General features: G+C 45.2%; 1 protein-coding gene across 1 annotated transcript in view; it reads left to right on the top strand.

Moving 5' to 3' along the window:
* Window positions 1–27,105, top strand: part of wdr18 (WD repeat domain 18) — a 52,764-nt gene that overhangs the window by 8,297 nt on the left and 17,362 nt on the right. The window contains exons 4-7 of the mRNA XM_064331423.1: window positions 2,628–2,769; window positions 13,929–14,072; window positions 21,989–22,053; window positions 23,281–23,405. Of these exons, the coding sequence (XP_064187493.1) occupies window positions 2,628–2,769; window positions 13,929–14,072; window positions 21,989–22,053; window positions 23,281–23,405 (476 nt within the window). The remainder of the gene's footprint in view (window positions 1–2,627; window positions 2,770–13,928; window positions 14,073–21,988; window positions 22,054–23,280; window positions 23,406–27,105) is intronic.

The raw sequence follows: 27,105 nt of genomic DNA, 5'->3' as shown, positions 1-27,105 counted from the left end.
GTTAGTGCTGCATCGTGTTTTGACTTCATATTTCTAAATACTGCACAGATAACAGAACATCAGTTTTTTCCCCTGTCTATCAGTACTTATGCCAGTGCTAGCTTATAACATAGTTCTGTATACACTAATAAATAATTAGAATCTTCAGCACCCAGTGCAGACCTCACCCAGTATAAATGCGTGCATTACTTATATATTTTAATCAGCTTACAAATATAAATAAATGAATTTAGTAATAGGCAGAAAATACCCATACAGGAGAAGGCCACGTCGAGTCCCCAGTATACACAAATATGTGAACTTGGCAGAAAATGATGTGAAGCCTCCTTATTGTGGACTGTTTCCCTCACAGGTGGCTTTTTGGTGAGGTGTGCATAAAAAGAAACGAATGATGTGTCCGGGTGTGGTGTAGCAGAGCCTGGCCTACCTGCTTGCAAATGGCAGCCTCTCAGTCATTATCTTAGAAGCTACCGTCGTTATCAGTTCGATTCACTTGAGGGAACAGAGTCGCTGCTGCCCTGTCAAAAAACCGCCTCTCCTTCTGGCGCCGGGAGCCAGGAAGCTCCGAGCCGTGGGCGGTGCAGGTGCTGCGGCAGGACAAGCGTACGCGAGCGTGACCTAATGAAATCATGCACGGCAGCCTTGGTCCTTGTGCCTCACCCGTTTGGCGTCAGGCTAGCCAGCCAGCCATTTATTACCAGCGCCCGTATTGTGGCGGATTAAGTGATGGCACATTGCCTGCAAGGGAGAAAACAATGACTTGAGAGCCCTTGATATATTGCCCAAAGTTTTTTCCCCGAGTGTTCACTTATGTATGATTCAGAGCCCGTTAAATCATGTGTTGAAATATGGGGGAAGTGGCTGACCTAACCGTTTTGTTTTTTAAGTCATCCACGTACCGACTGAACCCACCTTCCCAGTAAACCTGCCTCTGGTTCAAAGCTCATTGACTAATTTATCATGGCAAATTAACTACTGATAACACACCAACCAGCAAACAGTCATTTTCATGGTCAATCAAATACCTTATTGTGCAGTTAACACTTGTGGAACTGCTCAACCAAACTGGAAAAAAGGCAGATTCTTCTCTGCTGTGCCGCCAATGGAAGATCACTTACAGGGGCAAGCCAGATTGTGTTTAACGTGGAAATGAGAATAGATGCTCTTCAGGGATGCTACTGATATTTTTTCGTACCTGACGGTCAATGCGACTGATCAGCCAGAGATTCCACTCACCTGGTGTGTCCCAGTTCAAAATCCATGCCTGTTTTTGGGGGGGGTGGGGAGGTGGCAGAATGAAAAGCAGCAGTACTTGAGAATGCCTGGGGTAGAGCCTGGCAGCCTAGCCTCTGCCTTGTACGGTCTGACCACAACAGCGGGCTGCAGAACCTTACCAGCCAAGCCCCCTATTTGTTAAGTGAAGCGCGATTGGTTCTGGAACGTTTTGCTAGAGAAACATTTCAACTGTAACTGTGGAGCCAGACGGATGCGATGGGTGTCTTGGACGTTGCTGCGCGCTCAAATCGAGCGTTCCTGGCTCCAGAACAGGACCTCCATTTGCCGTGCGGCTGTCTTGGTTTAGGACCAGGTTTATCACGGCTGTGGTGCCAGCGCCGTGCTGCTGGAATCGAGTGCTCCCTAAGCCTCAGCCTTTAGTGTCTTATCAGAATGGGCCCGGGAGTCTTTCTGTGCTGCCTGTTCAATGTTTCAATGTTTATGCGTTTCCAGGTTTTATTCGTTCCTTTGTTTTCTTAATTTTTTTCTCCAAATCTTTTTTTCCTCTCTCTCTCACAAGGATGTGCCCTTGTCATGGCTTTGGCCTGTGACGTGCTCACCCATGTGGACCATGTAGCCTGTGTACCTCTTTAATGAGTGTGAGAGGGCCCGTGAATTTGGGTGCTCTGCATATGTTAAATGCAGACTTGAAGAACTGAATATGCATCAGGGCTAACCAGTCAATTTTCCTTGATGTTTGCTTAGTGCCCAACAGCAGCTTAGTGGGTATTAAACAATCACAAACATTAGATAAATCTAATCCCTTAAACTTTTCAATCTTACTCATGGGCATTGTGCCAGGGTTGAGATTTACGATGTAAAACTGAAAGAAATAATGAATTAAAATAATGTGTGATACATATTGTATTGTGCTGAGCTGAATTGACTTCCAAAATGTGGCCATTCATTCATTTTGACTTTGTCTTATGAGTATATTTCTTTGTTTCATCATGAAAGGATACTGTTCCTTCATCAGTTGAAGGGACTAGTTGGCTAGTTTTTGTCCTCCATTAGCCTTGAAAACCCATAAACCCATGTTTTTCAGTTTCACAATAGAAAGCCCACATAAAGGTTATGCTTGTCATGTTTCATTGAAAGGTCAGGAGTGATTTAATGTCTTGTAATAAGTAAGTGGTAAGGGATAGTTCTTATCTAGTGTTATACTTCTATGTGCAAACTAAACTGTAGAAAGTTTTTAAAAACTGCATCAGTGATATTAAGTCTTGCCACCTAGTTTTGTCTGTAATGCGTGGTACCCAAGTGTTTTTCATATCGGTGACCTTTTGCAGTTTTATTGGGTGTAAATTTTCTCAGTTCTCCTATAAGCTGTACTGCTTTTTGTTTTTTGGCAGTGTGGTGCAGCTGGACTCGTCTCGCATCCCAGAACCTCGCCACATCTGGAGCCAGCACTCTCTCCCCATCACGGACATTCACTGTGGCCTGATGGGTCCCCAGGCTCGGGTAGCCACGGCGTCCCTGGACCAGACTGTCAAGGTGGGCCAGGCTCTTCCATTCAGTCTGCGCAGGTGTTTCAGTTGACTGATTTTATTTTTTGTAAATACCAACAGCCACGGAACATCAAAGCAAGTTTCTAGAGAGGAAAAATGTTCATGTGTCCAGGTATTGGAAATTGTCAGATGTAGTCTGAATAGCATCGGTAGAACAGACGCAATCGATGCTATCAGTCCAGCGGAGAAAAGCTGTCATCTTTAACATTCTGAAAAAAAGGCTGAAACATTGAGCCCACTTCATGTCTTCTTCATCATTCGCAGAGAAAAAAAAGAATTCATGTACTTCTAGGGCCTACTTGTGTAAACAGTTTCCAAGACTTGTTCCTTTTTTGCAGCCCAAAATTAATTTGAGAAAAATTTGCATAATGAAATTAACTTATTCAGTTTCTTTTCTGTGCCTTCCAAAAATACACTGTTGTTTGGTTTAGGGTATGCTCTGATGTTCAAGCAGATGTTTGCGGGGGAGTGAGCTTGTGGTCTTGTGATTTGGTTTTTAGAAATGTTTTACCCTTTCTTCATCTTGCGATTGCTCTCATTCTTCTCAAGTGTAATCACTTGTGTGATAGATTAAAGTGTAATCAAACTGAGATAACTTCAGCTCACCCTTGGTGCTTTCTGATTGCAGCTATATTATTTGATGTGTATTTTCCTAGCTTTAAAGAATTAGCATTACGCAAGTTCCTGTATCCTTTTCCAAAATGTATTATTTTTGTTGAAGGAAGGAACTGTTACTGTACACCCCTGCAAGATATAGGCTACGCTAAACCGTACTGAGGAACTTTACATTTTATATTTACTCTTGGGTATGTCAACACATGAACGACCTGTGGAAACCTGTCTGAGAGATTTTGATATGCTGTATTTTATTTACCAGCAACGGTTAATTTTTCTACCGTGCCTTATTAACCACCATGGAGCAGCTGATTTTCTTTCATTTCTTTTTTTTTTTTGTTGCACTTGCGTTCCTTGTACTCTGAAGTCCTCACATTATCTGAGAGACTCGCTTAATGTTGACTGATGAGATCCTCTTGTTGAGCACTGAAGCGCAAAGTCAGGTTAATTTATTGTTTCAGATTGGAGGCAAAGAAAACAAAAATACGAATTGGATTAAAAAAAAGAAATTGTTGGTTTTCAATTATTATGTATAATTCTTGCTGTGTAGGGGAAGTCACAGTCAATGGTCATCAAAGATCTACATTAGATTAGAAATAATCAATGGTTATGCAGAGTGTTCAGCGTTTTTTCCTGGTTGAGCCAAGCCATGGTGGTTTGACTGACAGGAGTGTCTCTGGATCGATTAAACTCTGGGATGAGTGTCCAGTTTGGGTTGGTGGACATTCATTTTTTGTGGCCTCCGGGATGATTAGCTTAGGAAATACTAACGGGATGCGACGCTATTTCCTGTCAGTGGTCATTATTTTTTTAAGATTGAGGAGCCCAGAGTTTTTGGAACTGTAGTGGTCTTTGTGGCAAACACGCCTGCCACAGGCCACCGAAGTGGCTTTCTTTGGGGCCCTCCAGCACAGAGACACAGGGAGATGATGTTAAAACAGTCCACATTTATTCCACGAGGGTTTGGCAAGATGGTATAGCCAAATGAGCAGATGTTAACCCTGTCATGACGGAAGCTGCCTGGTGTGGGTGGGGATGGCAGATTTAACCTGTGCGCAGTGATTACCTCACTACGCACAGGTGCAGCCACTCCTGTTCCTGGGTCCAATTAGCCTGGCCAATTATCTAATTCTTCACCAATTATCCAATTGGCCAGGTCTAATTAGCTTGACCCAGGGCAGGTGTGGCTGCTTAACCCAGCCATCCCCACACCACATACCCCCAACGCCAAACTGAGGCCAGGGAGAATCACTGGCCGAAGCCTACCCCCCCCCCCACCCCTGCACTCCCAACAACGCAAAAGACAACAAATAAAAAATAAACTCTAAACACGCTACAAAAAAAAAAAAAAAAAAAAAAAAAAAAAAAAGTCAGGGTGGGTGGCCCCGGAACAGTCCAGTACATGCGGTGACCCTCCTTCGGACGACAAGGCAGCCCTTCTTCCTCCTCCCTCCTGGAGCACGGGAAGTCCTGGGCTGCTCTGCTGGCTGGTGGGGGCGTCACCGGCTTGGGCTGTTCCAGGGGCTGTGGTGGGGTGGCTGGGCTGGTGGGCTGGTGGACTGGCCTTGTGGTGCTGGGGATCAGGAACCCTCGTGGCTGTGGTGGCCGCCAGTCGGCTCTGCTGGCGGGCGGCTGCAGGCTTATCCCCTCATGGGCTCCGGGCAAACCAACCAGGCCAAAACAAAGAACTAAAAACGACCAAACGGACGAGAAAGGAAGCAAAACGGCTCGGCCACCGCTCGTGCGCCGCCCGTGGCTGACCCGCCTTCCCGGCCAAGTCCAGCTCACGGCGCGACCACCTCTCGTGCACCGCCCGTCGCTGACCTGCCTCCTCGGCCAGGTGCAGCTCCTCAGCATCCCAGCTGAGGATTGCCTCCTTCCCCTCCCTGGTCATCTTCCGCTCCCCATTTTTGGCCCGGAGGATCCGCCCGAAGCCCTGTCGGGAACACCTCAGCCGCCCCTCCTCCAGTGTGCTTCCTGGCTGGCCCTCCTGTGCCTCTTTGCTGTGCCGGAGGAGCCCCACGTTGGGCGCCACTGTGGCAAACACGCCTGCCACAGGCCACCGAAGTGGCTTTCTTTGGGGCCCTCCAGCACAGAGACACAGGGAGATGATGTTAAAACAGTCCACATTTATTCCACGAGGGTTTGGCAAGATGGTATAGCCAAATGAGCAGATGTTAACCCTGTCATGACGGAAGCTGCCTGGTGTGGGTGGGGATGGCAGATTTAACCTGTGCGCAGTGATTACCTCACTACGCACAGGTGCAGCCACTCCTGTTCCTGGGTCCAATTAGCCTGGCCAATTATCTAATTCTTCACCAATTATCCAATTGGCCAGGTCTAATTAGCTTGACCCAGGGCAGGTGTGGCTGCTTAACCCAGCCATCCCCACACCACAGTCTTTTTAAAGCAAGACACCACAGTATATATTTACATAAATGCCCATGCACATACTTGACCATCCACACCCCAAAGACACACAATACAAAAAAAAACTGCCATCCATGCTCTGTAGTTCATGACATTTAGTGAATAAGTCTTGGAAGTGAATAAGTTGGAAATGCAATAGGCGTAGTTGTGTGTGGGTGCTGTCTGATGTTTGTAATGTCTGTGGGGACACTTCAGAATCAGCATTACATGAAACGACCAAGTCAGTAGTCCTCAGAAAGATTTTAGAAATCCTGTACGTGTGGTGCAGGGGGAGTGATGCTGCGTGCGTAAAAGTCTAAGGTGGGAAACGTTTGTTCTGCAGATTTGTGGGAAAAGGCAAGGGGATCGTCCTGGGATCTGAGCAATCCACTGTTCTATGTTTAGCCTCCCCAACATCATCCGCAAGAGACACTTTCTGGCCCCGCGGTTTTATTTTGGCTGTCTGTGTCCCATCAGCCTGTTGACCAGACCAGAGCGAGGGCGGGAGCAAATCACAACCCATTGCACAAAATGGCTTCCGCGGCCTCGACTTTGCGTTCGTCGTCATTGACACTCCGCCGACAGGGTTTGTTTCGCTAATCGAGCTTGTCGAGTAAGAGGGGGGGCGTGACGGATCCGAGGGCCTGTCGGCGGGTTCTGCGCCGCGCGGCGAGGCTGGATGAGCGGCGGTTCGATGGCCGATCTTTGTCACGTCCGGCGGCAGGGGAATTGGGCCCGGGCCGGTCGGCTCAATGTCACACGCCGTGTTCTGTCATTACCCAAGACCCCTGAAGGCAGCCCCGGGTCATCGGCTGTCACTTGAGCGTGGCCCGCGGAAGAAGTGGCTTTTATTTGGTTCTGGAAAGTTGCGCTGCTTGAGGAAGGAGATGTCAGCCAGGCGTAGTTTGACTGCAGGGTAATTTGGCCTTCGGTTTCTGCCCTCCAGACATAGTGTGTGTGTGTGTGTGTGTGTGTGTGTGTTTATGCTGCATGTGATACAATTTACATTCGGGATGCACAGAACTTTTTTTTTTTAAGAAGTGTTTCAGTACTTCATTTTTAAATGTTTAAATGTTTTTTTTTGTTTCCCCCCCAATGTGGAGTGGCCAATCACAGTAGTAGGCTGTCTCATTGCCTTTATGTCTGCCGTTGATTTGGATGTGAGCACTCTACCAAAGCTCTTCACAGTAATAGCCTACATGCAGCCAGTCTTAGGAAATGCCTCTATTAACTATAAACGCAAATTGAATTACCCTTATAAAGTGGAAATAAAGGAGAATGATTTAAATGTACTTATGAATAATATATGTAGTAGTAAAACTAATAAAATATGTCAAAATCAATTTTCTCAGTAAAGTGGTTGTGTATAATGGAATTTGTATTTAATTTTATTCCGTATGGAGTGTATCTTAAAAAAAAGAATGTTGCGTGTCTCTATATTTTTATTCTATTTAGGCCTACATGTGTGATTGTTTCCAAAAGAAGCCTCAAAGTGAGACTGCACTCTAGACTCAAACTGAAGTGACCTTTGGTCTGTTTTGGTACAGGGATTATTTATACCAGGGCAGTTACATTCTGATTAATGGCACTCTGAGAAAATAAGCAATTTCAAAAGTAATTTGAAATCATAAATGAAAATGAATAGCGGAACCATCTCCAATCAATAAAGCACATGCACACGTGCACGTGCATCTGAGAGTTTATGATATGCTTTCGTATTGACGTTTGGTATCTAATGGGTGTTTTTAAGAAATCTGTGAAATTGCCGAAAGGAACTGCGTCAGTTCTGCGTCCTTGTGAAAGATGAAGAGAATAAAAGGACGTCGAATGAAAGGACGTCGCCGCGTGATCCAGACGGGCTGTTTAGGGCAGACGAAGTTCGCAGGTAGTGGGCCCGACAGCAGTCTGTGATACTACATCAAACCACCGGGGGTGTAATGGAGGCTGCGTTTTGCCTCTGCCTTCCCAGAAGTCACAGTGTCTAAATTCTGAGGTCAAGCCGAGTGCTTTCACAGAAAACTTCTTCAGAAAATAACCTCCTGAGGGCAGGTGGTTGGAGGGGGAGGGCTCTCTCCCCCCCCCTTTTCCTTTATGTCAAAGCAGAAAGCGCCTCCCCCGGTTCCTGCCGCCTCCTTTCTTGCTTGCCGAGCTCTACCCGTCACCTGTCTGCTGTCTACACGCTTTTTTTTCCACTCTTGGCTGCCCATCTGAAACAAAGTTTTATTAACCTTAGAACTGTTCAGTGGCCAAGAACAGTCCTCCGCCATCCCGGCGTATCTGGGCCCAGTGCTCCCTCTCTCCTCCCTGTGCTCAGGGACCCGGAGCGGAGGGATTTGGTTTCGGGTTCCTCTCCGTGCCGTCTTCAGCGAAGCCGAAGCCAAATCCGTGGTCTCGGAAGGCTGCTCTCCTCCGACGGGTTTTGTTTGCTCTGTTCTGATGAGTCAGTCTGTCCACCCGCGAAAGCAAAGGACGGCCAGGCCTCAATCGTGGATCTCAGGAGCGCGGGCTTTTATCGCGTTTCACGTCAACGCTTTCAACGATTGAGCAATATTTCAGGCCGTGGTGAGCCGAGCCGAGCATCTGTTGCTCTCCTCCCGCACCAGTTGGGAGAAGGGCTGTTGCAGGCAGACTGCGTCAATGTGACTCCATCACAGAGCGCGCGCCCTTATTAGCCTTTTGAATACATCAAAGTGAACGACAGCCCCCGCGCAGAACCGCTAACTTGCCTTCATCTTACAAGCGGCTGCGTCAGAGATGATTTGTGTCTGTGCTGCTTCTCTGCCCCCTGATAGTCGTCTGTAGAGATGGAGAGGAATGTCCTGATGGCATCCTTATTTTGTTATGGGGAAAAAAAGGAAAATTCGTTTAAAATTTCTGTTTCATTTTACTTTGTTGGTCGTTGTTGCACAGGCTGAAAAGGTGTCTGAAGTTCTGTGGCCATTTTGCTGTCCTTTTTTGAAAAATGCATTCATTTTAAGCTGAACTTAATGCTTCCAAAAAGACTATTTCTTTTATTTTGGGTTTGAGTGGTAATAAAAAGTGTGTAAATTTCACATTAATCTCAGCCTTGATATATAATATTTGTAAACATTTGTATTGCAGCGGTTGCTGCAATTATCTGTTGTTTATACTGTTAAGATGTTTTAATGAACTGAAAGGACACTGGAAGATCAATGTACAAATAATTATCCCAATGGTAGCAGAGGGGGGAGCGAAATTCTTTTTGAACGCTCTCATGAATGCTATTTTCAGCTGACACATTCTTCTAATGAAATCCAGCTGGTTAGTTAATTTTATTACCAGTGCGTTGATTGTGTTCTAATGAAATGTACTGCCTCAACACTTGTGTTTCAAACTGATATTTATTTGATACTTGGCTTGCCGGACACTTGCAATACGAATAATTAACCACAAGATAAATGCCGTCGTTTTTCATTATATACATATCCTAGACATCATATGTACAAAGTGCGAGCCAATCATTTCTGTTTGGTTAATGCAGTATATTAGTTATCATTGCATTACACTACTTTATTGCAATTGAATGCCACTGAATACACATACCTGTCACCTGAGATGGTGGCACTTGAGGGTTTAGAGGTACTTCTGAAGCCCTGTTGTGTCCTTCTCTCTGTACTGGCTTCACACATCACTGTGAAACTTCCTCATCACACAGAGATTGAGGGGGATTCAGACTGCTTCCACTAAAAGGCCTTTTCTTTCCCTGTTATGTCCTTATTGTGAAAGGGCCTTAATGAGCTTTTTCTGCGCTGCATAGTCTGCTGCTATTTGGTTTCACTTTGCTGTTTGGTCAGTTAGACCTCTTTTCAGAAGATCCTTTTGCTGTCTGCGTTAAGTCAGCTTCATTCACTGAAATAGCAAGTGTGCCAGAGTGGTAATGGCCTCTATCGATTGAATAAAGCAGAGGGTAAGACTCCCAGGCTCACAATGCTCTGTCTTAAGACACAGTCATGAGATCTTCCTTGTCTGGGCTTTACCAGAATTTAATGGGGGTTTTCTGAAAGATATTATTTTATGCTTTGGAAAGGTAGTTTGTCATCTGTGGAAATGCTCTTTGTTTCTCATGCATAAGACTTGCAGCATGCAAGAAAACACTTCCCATCTCAGTGAGGTACATAACGCATGTATATGTAACACATGAGGTTATTGATGCTATATTAAATTAAAGATGAATTCACTGAGTGTGATCTGAGAACAAGGAAAGACGTACAGTGCAGGGTACTGAGTGGGACTGCCCTTCATGCTTGGCCTTCCACCGGAGTCTCGGAGCTCATGCAGACCAGCGCGAATCCATTTTCACAGTGAACCGAGGTGCGGGGTCCTTTTGCTTTTTTGTTTTCATTCCCTCGCAAGCTAGTGCTGCTGTCCCTTCTCCATCTCACTGTGCACGGTGGACCTAATGAGAGTGAGATGGGCTGCTCAGCATCTCTGTGCTACACTCGCCTCTATGAGCGCTGCAGTTATCCTTTTCCACAGCTCCATATGCTTTTAGGACTACTGTCTACTTCTCAGGCACATTTTAAATTTTAACTGAACGCAATTCAAGAAATACATTTAGAAATAATAGTGAAATAAAAATATTAAAAAATAATTTTATTAAAAATAATAAAATAAAATAAAAAATGATTGCCAATGGCAAATTTGGACTTAATGTAAGCTAGATGTGTGATGAGTGAGTGTACAGAAGCAGGAAGGATGACAGATCTCAGGGCTCCCGCAGTCCTTGAAAATCCTTGAAAGTTTGCGAATTTGTGAAAAAAGAAATAAAACATATAAGGCCTTGGTAGTTTTTCAAAATGTACACTGTCCTTGAAAGTGCTTGAATCCACAGTTGAATATTTTGCATGGAAGTACAAACTGAAGTTATTGCCCTGCGGTTCAGTCGTATAGATTGTCCTGGATATGTGAGAGCGCCCAAGGTCTCAAATTCATGCTCAGTCCCATGTGGAAAAAAATAGCAACAAGAATGTCTTATTTCTTTGGGTCAGTTTTTAGTTAACGATAAGGTTTGTTCACACACTGCACAACAACATATAACGTTATTAATTAGATAACATTTATATAGTATGTTTTTTTTTAACCTTTATATATGTATGTTTATTTTACCTATCTGAATTAATGTGAAACAACTTATTAAGCAGCTCAAATGAAAAGTGCTTGAATTATATGATAAAGAAGGTATGGGAACCCTGGATCTGCATTTTAAGGCAGTTCTATAAATGAGTTCAATGAGTTCATTATTCAACTTTTCTATTTTTTTTTACATTACCACTTCCTGTCAGAATCAGTGATTGCTCTTCTTGTTTAGTATTCTCTTTAAAAGCTTGCTCTCTGATACATTTGGTTTAGCCACTCCCACTTCATCTAGTCATTGCTTTATGGGATTTAGATTTATATGGTTGTAGTTTGTCTTCATTGGCAGTTTTAATTAAAAATGGAAAACAGCAGGATAAAAAAAATCTTTTGAATCCTGAGTGGACAATACATTATTTGACATTTGGGCAAAACGTTGGCGGTTGTACTTCAGTGTGCTTGACTCTTGTATAACCCATATCTGTCTTCTAGCATTTAGCTAGAAGTTAAACAGTGCAGTCTGTTTTTAATAAAACATTATAATTGGCTTGCACATTCATTGTTCTAGTTTTGAATGGTTTAAATGAATCAGTTTTATCTTTTGTTAAACGTAATTTTAAATTAAACAAAAAATGTTTTATAAACATTTTGTTTATTGGATTGGGTACCATAAAGTAATTCGTTATAGGTCATCTTTTTAGAACATCAGCTGTTATTATTATTATAATTATAATATTATTATAATAATATTATAATTATTATTATTGCTACACAAAGTTTAGCTGGTTTAGCTGTTTGGCCCCGTTATATTATCAGGGTTTGCTGTAATTTTTAACATTTTATTATTGCTTTCCCCTTCATGAAATGTATCATCAGCTTGCGAGTTCATGTTCAGTATCATCAGTTATTATGGATTACAGGCTGTCCGTCTCCTGGGATGAATTATTCAGCTGGCTGATGTCGGTGAGTGATAAAGCTGAAGGAGAGGGAGAGGTCACCGCCCGAATCTGCGCTCGTTAGCAGGAGTCCTATTAGGGCTGCGTCACCGACGCCGGACGTTAGCTCTCCCCTCCGCCTAATCCAGAGCGGAAACTAATCTGACGCAAAGGAGAACACAGAGTCTTAATTACACCCAATATAACAGTGTAATCCTTTTTAGAAAGCGGTGTGTTCTTTTCTCCCGTCAGCTGGGGCCGGCTCAGTGTCCGGGGCAGGGGAGAGTGGGCAAAGAGGTGAATCCTGTCGGCCCAGAACGTGCTTTTGTGACCGCTGCAGGCTAATTAGCAATTAGCTAATTAGTAATTAGCAGACCTGAGTGACCCATCCAGTGTTTACCCACTTAGGTATTGGTCACCACTTATGCCAAAGTCTGTAACTTCTTTATCCATGTTTGAAAGGTAATATATCTGACATGTCTGATATATTATCTTATGAATATCCTGGGTGCCCGAAGACATGTAGGGTTAAGTCGTATTGGGACAGGCGGTCGTGGAGCTGAAAATGAAATTATCTGTGTCGCGCAAAAGTTTATGTATTTGTTTTCAGCACGAAAATGGCAAGTTACTTATGCAAAGCATGTATTCTCTACATATCTGCAAAACCACGTTTCCTAAAATCCATCCGTCAGTTCCAAGAAATACTTTCACAGATTTATTTCGCAGAATGTATGCAAATGATATATTCTCTATATATCTGCAAAACCACGCTTCCTAAAATCCATCTGCATTCGAGTTTCAGCAAATACTTTCAGCAATTTATTTCACAGAAACTAAACATGCAGCTTTTCCATGGCAATCCTACCCATATTTACTACAATTGTTCATTTTAACTGGGACTGCAGAATGAGTTGTTGCTTATGCATACAAAATATGCTGTACATAATGATGAAACAGATATGACATAATCCGTTTCTGAACCCATAGTCCAATCAACATAGAGTTTTCTTTTCAGCGAATGATCGAATTGATTGAAAGTCATGTTGATTGTCATTCTTCTGCTAGCATTGCTATCAGCTGTCATGGGTTTGGCATGATAAAAAACTCCCATTTCTCTTACGGAAAATCATATTCCACTCTGATAAAAAAGCTGAAACCTAGCCCATAGCCGTGGTGCTGGAAAAAAAAATCAAATTAAAATGTTTCCGTATCCTCCGGTGCGTAGCAGCAGCAGGGCCTGTTTGTGTGGGTTCGGGCAGGATTCCGCCATTTTCGTGCCGTAGGTCACGCCGAGTCGCCTCGTGCGGTGCGTCCCGCTGGGCCTGAGAAAACAGGAAACCGCAGGGGAGGAAGAGGTTATGGTCTTCGGCCCAGTTAGCTCCCCAGAGAGGGCCCTCCTCTCCCTCGTTACTTGCTGCTGCTGTCGTTCCCATGGCTCACTCTTTCACCCAAATTGACATGCACTAAGCGCAGCTCAATTCTTTACGACTTTTTTATTTTATTTTTTATGGTGGAGCCATTCAGGGTAACGGCTCTCCATTAATACAACAGCAATAACGTGGCCTTTCCCGAACGACTACTTCATAACAGGGCCGCCCTATGTGTCACACTCTGTTTACTACAATATACGAGTAATGGCTATGACTGACCCAAATTATTAGTTCTGTTAGGGCACAAAGATCTGCATGTAAACAGGGAAAATATTCTGGCCTAAGGCTTCCCCTTTCCAGTATACCATTTTTAGGTCCTCAAATTGGGTTGCCAAATCGATCCCTGGGCTAATTTCCCTCACGCTAGGAATATTAATGTTAGCTTAGCACGCAGTGAGTGATCGTCTGCAAAACTCTTTGGCTGAAATGTTAGAAGTGTCATATGGGGTAAATAATTGGACCTATCAAGTAATTAAGTTGAAGCTGGAACAGAAAAGCGCAGACACCGCACACGGTGAAATGGATTTTTGTGCCGCGAACTCCTGTTCTACGCTACTGCTCAGTCTTTCTCAGACAGATGGGGTCATCCGAACACCTCTGCAGTGGTGAGCTCACACACCATACATCTCTGTCTCTCTCGCTCTCTCTTTCCCTCTCTCTAGCTGTGGGAGATCTCCTCAGGCGAGATGCTGTTGTCCGTCCTCTTTGATGTCAGCATCATGTCTGTGACCCTTGACCCCTGCGAGTACTCCCTGTTCTGTGGCGGCAACGACGGCAGCATCTTCCAGGTTTCCCTGTGCAGCACGGTAAGTACTGAAGCCCACAATACAGTCTCTCAGCCATCACGTTTCATAATGTATCTTAATGAAATAAATAGTGATGCGCTAGATACCCCAATCACAGTCTGGTTTAGTGGCTAATCTAGCTTTTGGTTGCAGGCATGTAGATCTTTGAATAGTTTTTGTTTTCTGAATTCAAACACACTGAACTGAAGAGCAGCCTGTTTGCTGGGTGCATCCAATGAGGGTAAGAGAAAATGTATTCATTTATTACATTTGGCGTCTGACTTGTGGGTGAGCATATCCAATTCTCAGTATAATTTGAAATGGCCAACTGTCTGCAACTGCACCTGCTTTCACACACTGCCTATTCAGGAGAGTGTTCTCCTCCTGCTGTTCTCCTCCAAAGTACATGGTGTCACCAGCTGCTTCTTTTCACACCGCAGACTACCGAGTGGAGCCAGAGGAAGACTTCTCATAAGTGGCTTTAGGATGCAGTTTCCGTGTGGTCGATCAAACAGTGGGGGTTTCTAGACTGGGACGAAAGCCGGACCTTTAACCGAATGAAACCCTCCCGTCCCCTGAGCGACGCGCTGCCCTCGCGAGCGACTGGCCACATTCGGCACACTGGCATGGCCCAGTTTCGATCAGAGTCCGTAGGGCTCGTCCCTGCACCACAGCATGGTGCCTTACATTAGAGTAAATATTGGTAAATTGAATTCCATTTTATTTGTACAGTGCTTTTGCAATTTGCAGAAAAATAAGGAAACAAGAAAATGGGAAAATGAGGATAACCTGCCAGTATGAAGAAAAAAATCCTTGCAGCTTAGCGGGGGAGCCCATTCTGCACTAGCCAGACCCATGTCAGCAGTTAAATTTAGGCTAAATGGTAATAGGAAGGTAGCGGAAACATATTGGGCAAATAATCATGATGATAAGGGAGATTACAGCCTGGGGTGAGAGACTAGCTTTGGAAAATGGCAGTCAGTTCAAGGAAGTATAAATTAATAGGCAGGATGGAACAGCCAGGTCTCTAGGTCGCATCACGGAATGAGCCGGAACCGGGAGAGGCTCGGGCCGGAGCAGTCTGCAAACTCAGGGTGGGGCGAAAGTAACAGAAGCCCCAGGGAAGAGAAGCGAAAGGGAAGAGTTAGGAGCCGGATAATTACGATGTTCCGTATGGTGTGCGCAGAGGTCTGGAGTGTGATACGGAAATAACCCGGCTCTGCTCTGCTCTGCTGCTGCAGCGCGTCTGAAAGATGAAACGGCGCGTACACAGCCCTGAGAGCGAGCCCGGGCTGACAGCTCCCCCAAAAACAGCACGGAAAAGCAAAAGCAAAGAGCGTTCACACGCGGCGCAGGGTGTCAGCACCGGCTGCTCGGCTCAGCTGAGAAACAGCACGGCGCTCGCATGCTTCTTCTGTGGAATTTTTTTGAGAAATCGTGAGACAAACAGGATTTGACAATATCAGGCCATAGAGAGGCGTGCCCGCGCTGCCTCGCCTGGGTGAAAATCGCTCGGGCTGTCATGTGGTCTAAATGATCGGCTGTTGTCTCCAGCACGCCGGTGTGAAACGCACACCTGCACATCCATCGATTGTGGTGCGATAGGTGCTCTGAATCTGATTGGATGGATTTTTTCCCCATGATTATGCTATCCTGTGAAGGTGCCCGAATCCTGTGAATGTTTTATCGCACGGTCGCAGATCTGAGGGGTTTTACAAATACGTCCTCGGCTGGACTCCCTTTGAGTTTGAGTCCCTCTCCCCTAATCCTGCGTACTGTGTGCTTTAGCCCTTTTTAATCTTATGACAGCATCTTTATTTCATAAGGGCTCCTCTGAGCACTCGACTGGCCCTTGATGTTTTTTATCTGTGGTGGCTGGGGATCTCGGCTGTCATGGTTTGCTAGTCAGATTTGTGTCTGTGTGTCTGAGTGTCTGTGTGTGAGAATGTGAGTGTGTGCCTGTGTGTGTCTTGTGTGAGTGTGTGTGTGAGTGAGAGAGAATGTGATTTAGTGTCTGTGATTGAGTGAGTGTGTGTGGTGTGTGTGTGAGTGAGTGAGTGTGTGTGTGTGTGGTGGTGAGTGAGTGGTGAGTGGTGAGTGGTGAGTGGTGAGTGGTGAGTGGTGAGTGGTGAGTGGTGAGTGGTGAGTGAGAGTGTGATAGTGGTGAGTGAGTGAGTGAGTGAGTGAGTGAGTGAGTGAGTGATGAGTGGGTGTGTGTGAGTGTGTGTACGTGTGTGTGAGAGTGAGTGAGAATGTGATTTAGTGTCTGTGATTGAGTGAGTATGTGTGCGTGTGTGTGTGTGTGAGAGAGTGAGTGTGTGAGTGTTTATTTATTTATTTATTTGTTTGTTTGTGTGTGTGAGTGAGTATGTGTGCGTGCGTGTGTGTGTGTGTGTGTGTGTGTGAGAGAGAGTGAGTGAGTGAGTGTGTGTGTGTTTGTTTGTTTGTGTGTGTGAGTGAGTGAGTGTGTGTGTGTGTGTGAGTGAGTGAGAGAGTGTGAATGTTGGGGCCAGTCCAGCTCTGTGGATAGTTGGGAAGGTGAAGTCAGGGCACTGGCACAGTGGGGGTGGGGGCTGAAGGGCGTGGTAGTGCACTGCTGCTGTGTGTTCCCTCCCCTCCCGCCTCTGCCTCAAGTTTACATCTCGGAGCACAATGAAGGATTTCACTTCAGTGTTACATTTGAATCCGGGATATTGATGAACTGCCACAGTTTGTCAGCCCTGTTCTGCTCCTGCTGTGCATCTTAAGAGAGACGAGCCGAGAGTAACTGGAGACATCCTCCCTCTCACTGCGGAAGAATGTTGATTGGTCGGAGAGAGTGAATCCTCACACCAGGGTCCGAGGGACACATCTGCACCCCATGTGAAAGAATGTGGAGCATGCGTTAGGGCGGGGCAGCCGGCGCGGTAATTAAAGCCCGTCCCGGATTCCGTGCCGCGGCGGACTGTGACCCGCCTCTGACGAGCCGGGAGCAGCGGTGAAGGCTCTCATTCATCAGCCCGGCCCCGCGGGGCTTTGGGGCACGCCCCCCATCCCCTGCCCCTCCCTGCTTGTCTGGGACCGCGTGACGGATGGGGGTCGGGCGGGGGCAGGTCCTGAGCGGCACCACGCATCCGTTTGGTGGGACTCGTCGTTGGCGAGCTGGCGGGTGGGGAACTGTGACTGGGGTCTGTGTGGACGTCTGTGTTGCCATTTAAATTTCAGGATTTCACTGTGATTAGACTTCTTACCCTAAAGAATAAGTGTGTGCATGTGTGTGTGAGAGAGAGCAGGTGTGGTTACAATCTGCAGCTGGTGTCTGAGTGGACACCCGTATTTTGATTTAAATTGCAGGACTTCAATTAAATGGCAGGACTTTCCTGTGCTTTTTACTGTGAAGAACAGGTGCGTGAGCACATGTTTGTATACAGTACCTGTACAAATACCTCCTGTTAGCAGAACTAAGCTGCCTCTGTCCCCTGTCATCTTTTTTATTGCAAGTTCAGAAAATGCCAGTGCTTAAAGCCCTGTTTCTGTACCATCAGCCAGGCAGACCTGCTTCAGGCCAGTGGCATTCCCCAGAATATTGACCAAGAACAGCAGTAGACCTCAGCTATGATAAAGGTTAGCCCAGAGCTCAGCCGAGCGGGTGTTTATTCTGTGTGAAATACCAAAGCCAAAAAGGCACTTTCTTTGTTGTCACATGGCTAGGTAATGCAGACTTGTTGTAATAGCACTGATAGTTCAAGCTAGGCCGTAAACAAATATTTCGCCACGTACCAGATTTGCGTATAATCTGCATCCCTCTCCGTGATCGGTTTGTTACAGTCTATTCTAAGCGAGGATGAAGAAATCGCAGGCGTCACGATTTTTTCCTCTGTCATAAGCCTAAGTGAGCAACCACATGCATTTAATCAGCCGCCTTCTTCGTTTTTATACAAAGGCATATCAATGTACCTGTAGGTGGACGTGCACTATATTACCAAAAGTAACTGAACAACCCTTTGTCTGGGACTGTTTTTCATAGTTTGGGCTAGGCCTCTCAGTTCAAGTGAAGGCAAATCTTAATGCTACAGCAGAGAATGTCATTCTGGATGATTCTGTGCTTCCCCAACAGTTTGGGGGAAGCCATTTCCTGTTTCTGCATGATAGTGCCCCCAGGCACACAGCGAGATCCATATAGAAATGGTTTTGTCAAAAACAGTGTGGAAGAACTTTAATGGCCTGCACAGAGCCCTGACATCAGCTACATCCAACAACTTTGGGATCAGTTGGAAAGTCAACTGCAAGTCTGGCCCAATTGCCCAAATGGTGCCCGACCTCACTGATGCTGGGGCGACATAGCTCAGGAGGTAAGACCGATTGTCTGGCAGTCGGAGGGTTGCCGGTTCAAACCCTGCCCTGGGCATGTCGAAGTGTCCTTGAGCAAGACACCTAACCCCTAACCCCTAGCTGCTCTGGCGAATGAGAGGCATCAATTGTAAAGCGCTTTGGATAAAAGCGCTATATAAATGCAATCCATTTACCATTTACCATGCTCTTCTGGCTGAATGGAAGCAAATCCCTGCAGCAATGCTCCAACATCTAGTATAAAGCCTTCTCAGAAGAGTGGTGGTTGTTATAGCAGCAAAGGGTAGACCAAGTTCATATTAATGCCCATCATTTTGGATGAGATGTTGGATGTCAGGTGTCAACATACTTTTGGCCATGTAGTACAAGACAAGTTAAACTGTAAGGTTATTCCAGGTTCAGAAATAACATAGTAGGAAGGGAGACTGGATCATTCAAGATACAGACGGAGACCCTGCCCCTATACGTATACATATCTCTGATGAAGACTGCAGTATCAGGTCACATTAGACTGCCACACACAGCTATGTGTAGTTCTGTGGAGGGAAAAAACAAAAGAACAAAAACGAACAAACAGGTGCTCTAATTCCGCTGTTCCTGCCACTTGGACTCCCCAAAAAGGTTTCCTTTCATCCCAAACACGGTGGCTGTCGTTACCAAGTCCTCGCTTACCGTCGCCATTTGAATTTCTCTTGTTTGCTCATCAGCACATTGGCCATCCTACTGGAAACTGCATAATTGCTCAAAATTGTCCCCTTGATAATGGCTGTTTCGCCAAGAGGCTCCAGTCTCTTCACTCAGCTGCTGAGTTGGCATAAGCCCTAATGCCAGTGCCTCATTAGTGCTAAACGCTGCTAACAGGTGTCGGTGTGTCATAGAGCTCTTGTTAAAGTTGCATTGTACAGCCTACGCTCTGTGTGAGGCCTTATCTTGGATCAGCTGGGGAGCTCTAATTCAAACCTTCCCTGTTTGACCCCTGCAGTTTGGGGTGGAGTTGTAATGGTTCTGTGCATGTCTGATAATCTCTTTAGCTTTTTTGTGCCCGTTTTCCCCGATATTGAATTAAGTCGTAACTTTTATGGACTTCTTTTCTTTGGAATTATTTATCTCCGGGAAGCGTGGCTGAAAATAGGGACTGGCTGCTTTTTTTTAAACAGATAGTGGTAAATCTGCCTTCAGTTAAGTGTTCACAGGCTTCTGGGGGGTTTTCAATGAAGTTTATGTGATCTGTGTTTCACAGATTCCTGGCAAGATGCATTTATCATGATGGAAAAGCCTTCGCCACGGCAGATCTTTTATATTAGCTGAGTGCATAAAGGTTTTTGCGGCTGCTTGTTATTACACACTTCCCAATTTCGCTGCTGTTTCCGGAACCATTGCCAGGGTTATGAATGCGCTTGATTCATTTATTTAATTTCCATATCTCCAAATCTCTGCTTTCAATATTTTCCAAGGTACTCCCCTATCGACTCCGATGCACGACTTTGACTCCAGTGCCAGTGTTTAGACACTTAATTATTTGGGTAATCCACCTTAACGATCGTTTTGATAATTAAAGTAATTGGAGCAAGGCTAGCAATTCAGTATTGGAGTAGTGGTTTTGTTTAAAAAAAACAAATATACAGTTGTTTTGTTTGTGTTTTAAAGAAAAGGACCAGTCATTTGCAGTTAACATAGGTATTTGATTCAATTTGTCTTGCATTATAAAGAATAATAGATTTTGTAGTACTGTTGGAATACACAGCAGAGCTTGCTGAAGATGGTGAGACACTTTTGAAAACGCCTCGTCATTCCAGTGCACCAAAACACCCCCCTCCCCCTCTTTAACAGGAAACTGCTATCACAATATTATGAAATATCATTATTCAGCTTTTTCCTGTATTGTCTTTCTGAAAGGGATTGTGGATAATCTGTCTGCCTGTTCTGCCTCGGTCATGATGGAGTACTTTTGTTTTCATTTCAGCAGATTTTCATTATTAAGAGAAAGGTTTCTCCGTTTACTTTCATTTTTTTCTCATTTTAATCCTTTAAGCTTTTCAGTTTTTGATAAAGACACTTCAGGACTCCCTTTGGTGGCAAAAAAATGTCTGCCTTTCTCGATTATGCTGTGGGAAGTAGGAAACCGGTTGGGCTTTGAGGACAAATTGCTACCATCATTGTGCAATTATCCTGGGGGTCGCTGCATGTTGGCAGCTCTTGTGTTATTAACTGTTTGACTGGCGCTAACAGGAGTGTGGGTATTATCCTCTAAACAATGTCTTTACCTAACATGTATTTAGGTCTTCCAGCTCATCCATTTTCTTAGTCACAACCACTGCATAAATTCACCTCCCTCACATCCAGCTAATGTTTGTTTCTGTCTCTGTGCTCTCCATTTCCTTATAATTCACCCGCTATCTTAATGTAGCTGCTTTTTCAAAAGGGGGATATTAAGACTCTAACCAGCAGTGCTTCTCCTGCCTCCTTAATTGTCCTGTTTACAGGGCTGAGTCTGTTTTTCATTTCCTAGACAGCTTAGTTCTGAATGTGCCTGTGGATCATTGTCTAATAAAAAGGATTTCATACTCCAGCTGGGCACACGTTCCAGTGTGACGGGTGCTTCAATGCACCGTGGGCATTAATTCCAGCAGCACACGACGAGGGCTGCATTTCAAACAGTGTGGTGCCGGTGGGGTGTTTGGTTGCCGGTTGTTCCCACTGTTTATTTGTTTTCGGGGGTGGCAGATGAGTTGGCATGGAATTGTCATGGGACTGTCAAAGGGAATAAAAAGACAGAAGGACGGATATATAGCTGAAAACTTCTCTCTGCTGGATACCAACAGTAGCGTTCTGCTTTTTCTCTCTCTCCTCAGTGCTTACGTTTTGAAATTTAATCCTGTCTCAACTTCCAAAAAGACATCTAATTTCCCCTTAAATGGTTCTGGACAACTTTCAAGTGTTTAAGTAGCCCTACTTGGATTTTAGCTGTTTAACGTGCTGATTTTTAAAAACGTCCCTTTTTTTTCTTCAGTGTCGGATTAATTGCTCTTTTTCTTCAGCTCATTTCCACCGCATGCATCCCATCATTTGAAATTGGGCTGGCTGTTCTTCCTCTCTCCCCCTCTTTCGGGCGATGATTTATACGGAAAGTCAGTCTGCCCTCCTCAGCAGTTGAGTGTCCAGCGTAGGCTTTAAAAATCTCCTGATGGAAGTCAGAGAAATTTATTTTCGGTTTGATGTGTAAGCTTGGCTCCCTTCCACGAGAGGTTTGTTTCCTCTGTTCTTCTGAAGTTCGGCTGTCGTGTTTAATCGAGCGGCCTAAAGGAAAAGTCATAAACAAAGGATGCCCAGCGATGCCCAGCTGTTCTGCTCGAGATCCAGAATGCCCACAGTATGTTCTTCATTCTGCCACATCCTCAATTAATGCAGTGAGGCAATCGATCATACCACTTAGGAGCAAAGCTTGGCCAAAAACCCTGCACTTGAGTGGAAGTATCACGCAAGTGCATGTACCAAAAATACTGTACTAGCTAATTTGGGGAATGGTAGTTTTTTTTTGGGGGGGGGGGGGTGTTTTGTTTGGAAATGTCTTGTTTCTAAATTTTTTTTCTGTTTTGTCTGGCCTGCAGAATGTGAGCCGGGATAAGACGTTCCAGTCGGACAGCGAGGGGAATCAGGTTTTCAAAGGACACAGGTAGCCGGCCTTCCCCCCGAGATCTCCCCTCCGCCTCCGTGACGGGTTCGGTAAAAGGTTCAGGCTGCAGTGCGCGAAGCGGGCCGCCTTTCGGCATCTGTGCAGAACCTGTTTGCGTGCAGCTCCGTCCTGATAGGCTGAGAGCTGCGGTGCTGTAGTCTCTCTCCCCGGTCGCTGCTCAGGGTCGCTCCGGAGCCGGCCTTCAGGAGGACGGCACGTGGCTGGGGTACAGCGCCCGGCTCGGGGGCCCCCGGTGGCTTTACCCTCAGCGGGGCTCTGCGGCGGGGTGGAAAGGGGCCGTTGGCGGTTTTACAAATAGATCTTGCCTGCTTGAAGTGTTTGGAGCTGAAATTGTATGTGTTATTTTTTTTCTTCCATTACCCTACCTCGAAGGTAAACAAAAGGTAATTTGACTGCTTGTAACGTGTGAATGGAAACAAGCGAGATAACGATGTTGATGCTGGGTAAAAAGTTAAATAAATAAATGAAATACAGTGGGAGCTGAAGCATTGTAATTTTTCTTAGCGTTTTGGCAGTATGCCTAGCCGTGACTTGAGAATTGAGTACTATTAATGGGAGAGATGTCCAACTTTAGCTTCTATTTTGAGTGCCCTGAAGGGGAGCATGGTGATTCATTTGGGCTGGGATGTACAAATGTGCATGCAGCCTTTATGTACCCAGCCAATCGCTCCAAATAAATAAATGATTATTCAATTTTTTTATTATTTTTTTATTGGCTTCTTTCTATTTCATTATTATTTTTTACTTTAGAAATGTGTTGTCTCCCAAGTCTGTAATCTGGGGAAACCTCATGCAAATGCATGCAAATTTGGAGCCAGCCTGTTCAGGAATTGTTGTTTCTCTATTAATTAAGATGTGCCGTGTGTTTGCTTCTGTAATGTTCTGTACTGTAGACTCACTTGAGTGACAAAAACTATTGAACAATTGTCCAGCTACTCCTGTAACATTGCAGTAATTACCCCATGTGTGGTTTAAGTTCTCGAGTTGGATTCTCTCTGCTGTCTCATTGTGTTTAATCTGCAGCTCTGAGGAAAAAAGGGGAAAAACACAGTAAAGTGAAAAAGCGACATATCTAATCCCCTGAAATTCGACGAAGGGAAAGATCCACATTCTCTGTGTTTTTTTTAACGAATCTCTTGCAGACTAAACAAAACGGTCGGAGGTCACTAATGGCTGCATCTGGCTCTCTGTGTCTGGCCTCCACAGAACTCTGGTGACCTGCCTGTCCGTGTCTATGGACGGTACGCTCCTGCTGTCTGGGTCCCACGATGAGACCGTCCGGCTGTGGGACATCCAGAGCAGGCAGAGCATCAGGAGCATCAGTCACAAAGGTGAGCGAAACGGGGCCCTGTATCCCCTCTACCCCCGCCTCCTGTCCTCCCTGCTTGGGGCCCGAGAGCTGGCTTGTGTTGTGTTTATGGATGGCCGCCTCTCTGGACAAGCTTTGGTTTTGAAAGTGTGATGCAGATGGCTTGTTTACCGTGGCGAGCTCTCAGCATATTTTTATATTCAAATCATCAAATTCTTTTATGCGATTTGTCTTTTTGGTTTTCAGTGGTAGGTTTTAAAAGCGGTTTACGTGTGAAAGTTGAAGGAGGAGACGTGATGTGTTTAAGAAGTGTGTTTCTGGTTGATGTGCATACACATGCAAGCACGTAAAAATTCCCAGATCCTACCCTTGCCACTTTATTAAAGCTGGTTTGAGCGGGTCCCTCATTAGCCTTCGAGATCTCACAACTGTCAAATAACACCCTTGGCCAATAACAGGTAATAAATCGTTTTTCTGTAACAATGTATCATAAAAAATCACTTAAACAATTTGTAAAATGAATAAGGAGCAGGCCAGCATGAGGATGTGGAAGTGAAGCTAATGAATTGCTTTTTATCCTTCCATTGTTGCCATGGTGCCCTGGCACTGCACAGGTCCCATCACCATGACAGTGTGCTTCATGTTAACAATATTCGATGGGCTTTTTGGGCTTGGCCTGCTTCTCAAAGCGGAAAGAAGAGATCTCACCTGAATGACTGTGCCACATTCCCGGCCATACGTGTGCTTAAGATCAGAGACCAGAAGCTGCAAAAGAGTTCCTCACTGTGTTGTAGGAGTAACTAACTACCCAGAGCTCCTCACTGTGTTGTAGGAGTGTCTAACTACCCAGAGCTCCTCACTGTGTTGTAGGAGTGTCTAATTGCCCAGAGCTCCTCACTGTGTTGTAGGTGTAACTAACTACCCAGAGCTCCTCACTGTGTTGTAGGAGTAACTGACTACCCAGAGCTCCTCACTGTGTTGTAGGAGTGTCTAACTACCCAGAGCTCCTCACTGTGTTGTAGGAGTAACTAACTACCCAGAGCTCCTCACTGTGTTGTAGGAGTGTCTGACTAACTACCCAGAGCTCCTCACTGTGTTGTAGGAGTAACTAACTACCCAGAGCTCCTCACTGTGTTGTAGGAGTAACTAACTACCCAGAGCTCCTCACTGTGTTGTAGGAGTGTCTGACTGCCCAGAGCTCCTCACTGTGTTGTAGGTGTAACTAACTGCCCAGAGCTCCTCGCTGTGTTGTAGGAGTAACTAACTACCCAGAGCTCCTCACTGTGTTGTAGGAGTGTCTAACTACCCAGAGCTCCTCACTGTGTGTAGGAGTAACTAACTACCCAGAGCTCCTCACTGTGTTGTAGGAGTGTCTGACTGCCCAGAGCTCCTCACTGTGTTGTAGGAGTGTCTAACTGCCCAGAGCTCCTCACTGTGTTGTAGGTGTAACTAACTGCCCAGAGCTCCTCACTGTGTTGTAGGAGTAACTAACTACCCAGAGCTCCTCACTGTGTTGTAGGAGTGTCTAACTACCCAGAGCTCCTCACTGTGTTGTAGGAGTAACTAACTACCCAGAGCTCCTCACTGTGTTGTAGGAGTGTCTAACTGCCCAGAGCTCCTCACTGTGTTGTAGGAGTAACTAACTACCCAGAGCTCCTCACTGTGTTGTAGGAGTGTCTAACTGCCCAGAGCTCCTCACTGTGTTGTAGGAGTGTCTAACTGCCCAGAGCTCCTCACTGTGTTGTAGGAGTAACTAACTACCCAGAGCTCCTCACTGTGTTGTAGGAGTGTCTAACTGCCCAGAGCTCCTCGCTGTGTTGTAGGAGTGTCTAACTACCCAGAGCTCCTCACTGTGTTGTAGGAGTGTCTGACTGCCCAGAGCTCCTCACTGTGTTGTAGGAGTGTCTGACTGCCCAGAGTTCCTCACTGTGTTGTAGGAGTGTCTAACTACCCAGAGCTCCTCACTGTGTTGTAGGAGTGTCTGACTAACTGCAGGAAGCTGAGGAAGGGAAATCGGCAGCCTTTAAGACAAATGGGTTTGCTTCCTACGATCAATGAGCTGCAACAAGCAAACATTCACAGAGACACAGGTCAGACGGCCCACCTCTGCCCCATCATTTATCTTCCGCAGGCTCCCGTGCGCTTGCCCTTAAACAAAGACCAAAGAAACGTATGGCACGGCCACCCAGCTTTAAAGGGCATTAATCCAGGTTATGATCTTGTAGCAGTTTTTTTTTTGAAGGCTCGTTTTTACCGCGGGATTCCCTGAAGCCTCCTTGGGCTTCCTCTTTTCTCAGTCTCTGAGATGGGTTAGCTATGACACGGCCGAGGAAGTTTCTCTTAACCACGAAACAAGACGGCGTCTCCCGGATGCTCGGTTACAGAGGCAATTAAAATCCGTTTCACGGCCCCCTTCGCGCATGGCCACCGCTCTCTTTCTCCTCTTCGTCTTCATTAAACTGCCGAGCCCCTGAGCTAATCGCAGCCGGCTTGTGGAAAATCAGAAAGCTGCTCCCAGGCGACCGGAAGTTTGAAAGTGTTTTTTTTTTTTTTTTGCCATTAACTGGGCCGCTCCTTGGATTAATATATTAAAAAATAAATAAAAATTTTCTTTGGTTTCTTGATCTCACATCCTGCGCATTCGTCATCCCTTTAGTTGATCCTCGTCGAAACTTTTTAGTTGCAGTTGTCGAGTTAGTTTCGGTTGCTAGCAACAAAAGATGTGACAGTGTTTCTGTCCTCCCCCAATATATTCTGGAGATTTCAGCCTCCAGAAATGAGGAGGCATTTCACTTGTGTGCTTGCTACCGTATTAGGGCTTTACAGTGTTACTTGAGGTTGACGATGTGGGGTTATGGTTCACTAATGCCACTTGACTCTTAATCTAGCGTTAAAATTAAACCACCTATATGTAGCCTGCCAGCCTGTAAGGAGAACACACAGCACATTAACCAGCTTGTGACTGTTAATTGCCATTTACCACAAAGTTTACATTTGTTACAGACAAATAAAACATGACCGTTTTGAAAGCCCTGCACAGAATAAAAGAAAATGAAAAGGCAATTAATCCAGCTTCCCACAGAGTGAGCGTCTCTACAATTCCTGTGGGTGTCACTGAGAAAGCCTGTGTGCTGAGTAAGTGCTTCTTATTTTTCTTCTGTGGATGAGATTGCAATTTTGAATAGATGGGATCTTGGAGATATTGATAGTCCTCTGAATTTGTGTAATTGTGTAAACACAGAGAACAAGAGCTGAACAGTGAGAACAGCACTTTCAGCTTTTCGATCCGGCTTGACTAGCTTAGAGCTTTAGAATTAAATACAGTAACTGGACCTGCTGCTTTTACATTTAGAGAATGCTGGGAAAGGTCAAAGGTCAGATAGGAATGAGCCCATCCTGCACACTGTCAGCTTGTGGCAGTGGCTACAGGCCGACATGGATAAACTAAAGAAAGATAGGAAAGGAGAAAGTGTTTGATCTATTACCCTGTGATAATTACCTACTTTATTGTACTCGCCCCCAGCCCATAAAAATGCTGTCACTGTGTCACTGTGAGGGTGAAAATCTTTCCATGGAGAAATTATCCTGTGCCTCTGATACAGATGATTAGCTTTCTGATTGTGTCATGCCATGCAAAACAAATTATTCTATATTGTACTGCTTTTTGAACACATGCACACACACACACAAACACATACACGTACACACACACACACACACAC

The sequence above is a fragment of the Anguilla rostrata genome, chromosome 4 (assembly GCF_018555375.3).
Source record: "Anguilla rostrata isolate EN2019 chromosome 4, ASM1855537v3, whole genome shotgun sequence".
Classification (NCBI taxonomy): Eukaryota; Metazoa; Chordata; class Actinopteri; order Anguilliformes; family Anguillidae; genus Anguilla; species Anguilla rostrata.
Note: the sequence above shows the minus strand (reverse complement) of the source record. Positions and strands in the feature narration are given on the sequence as shown.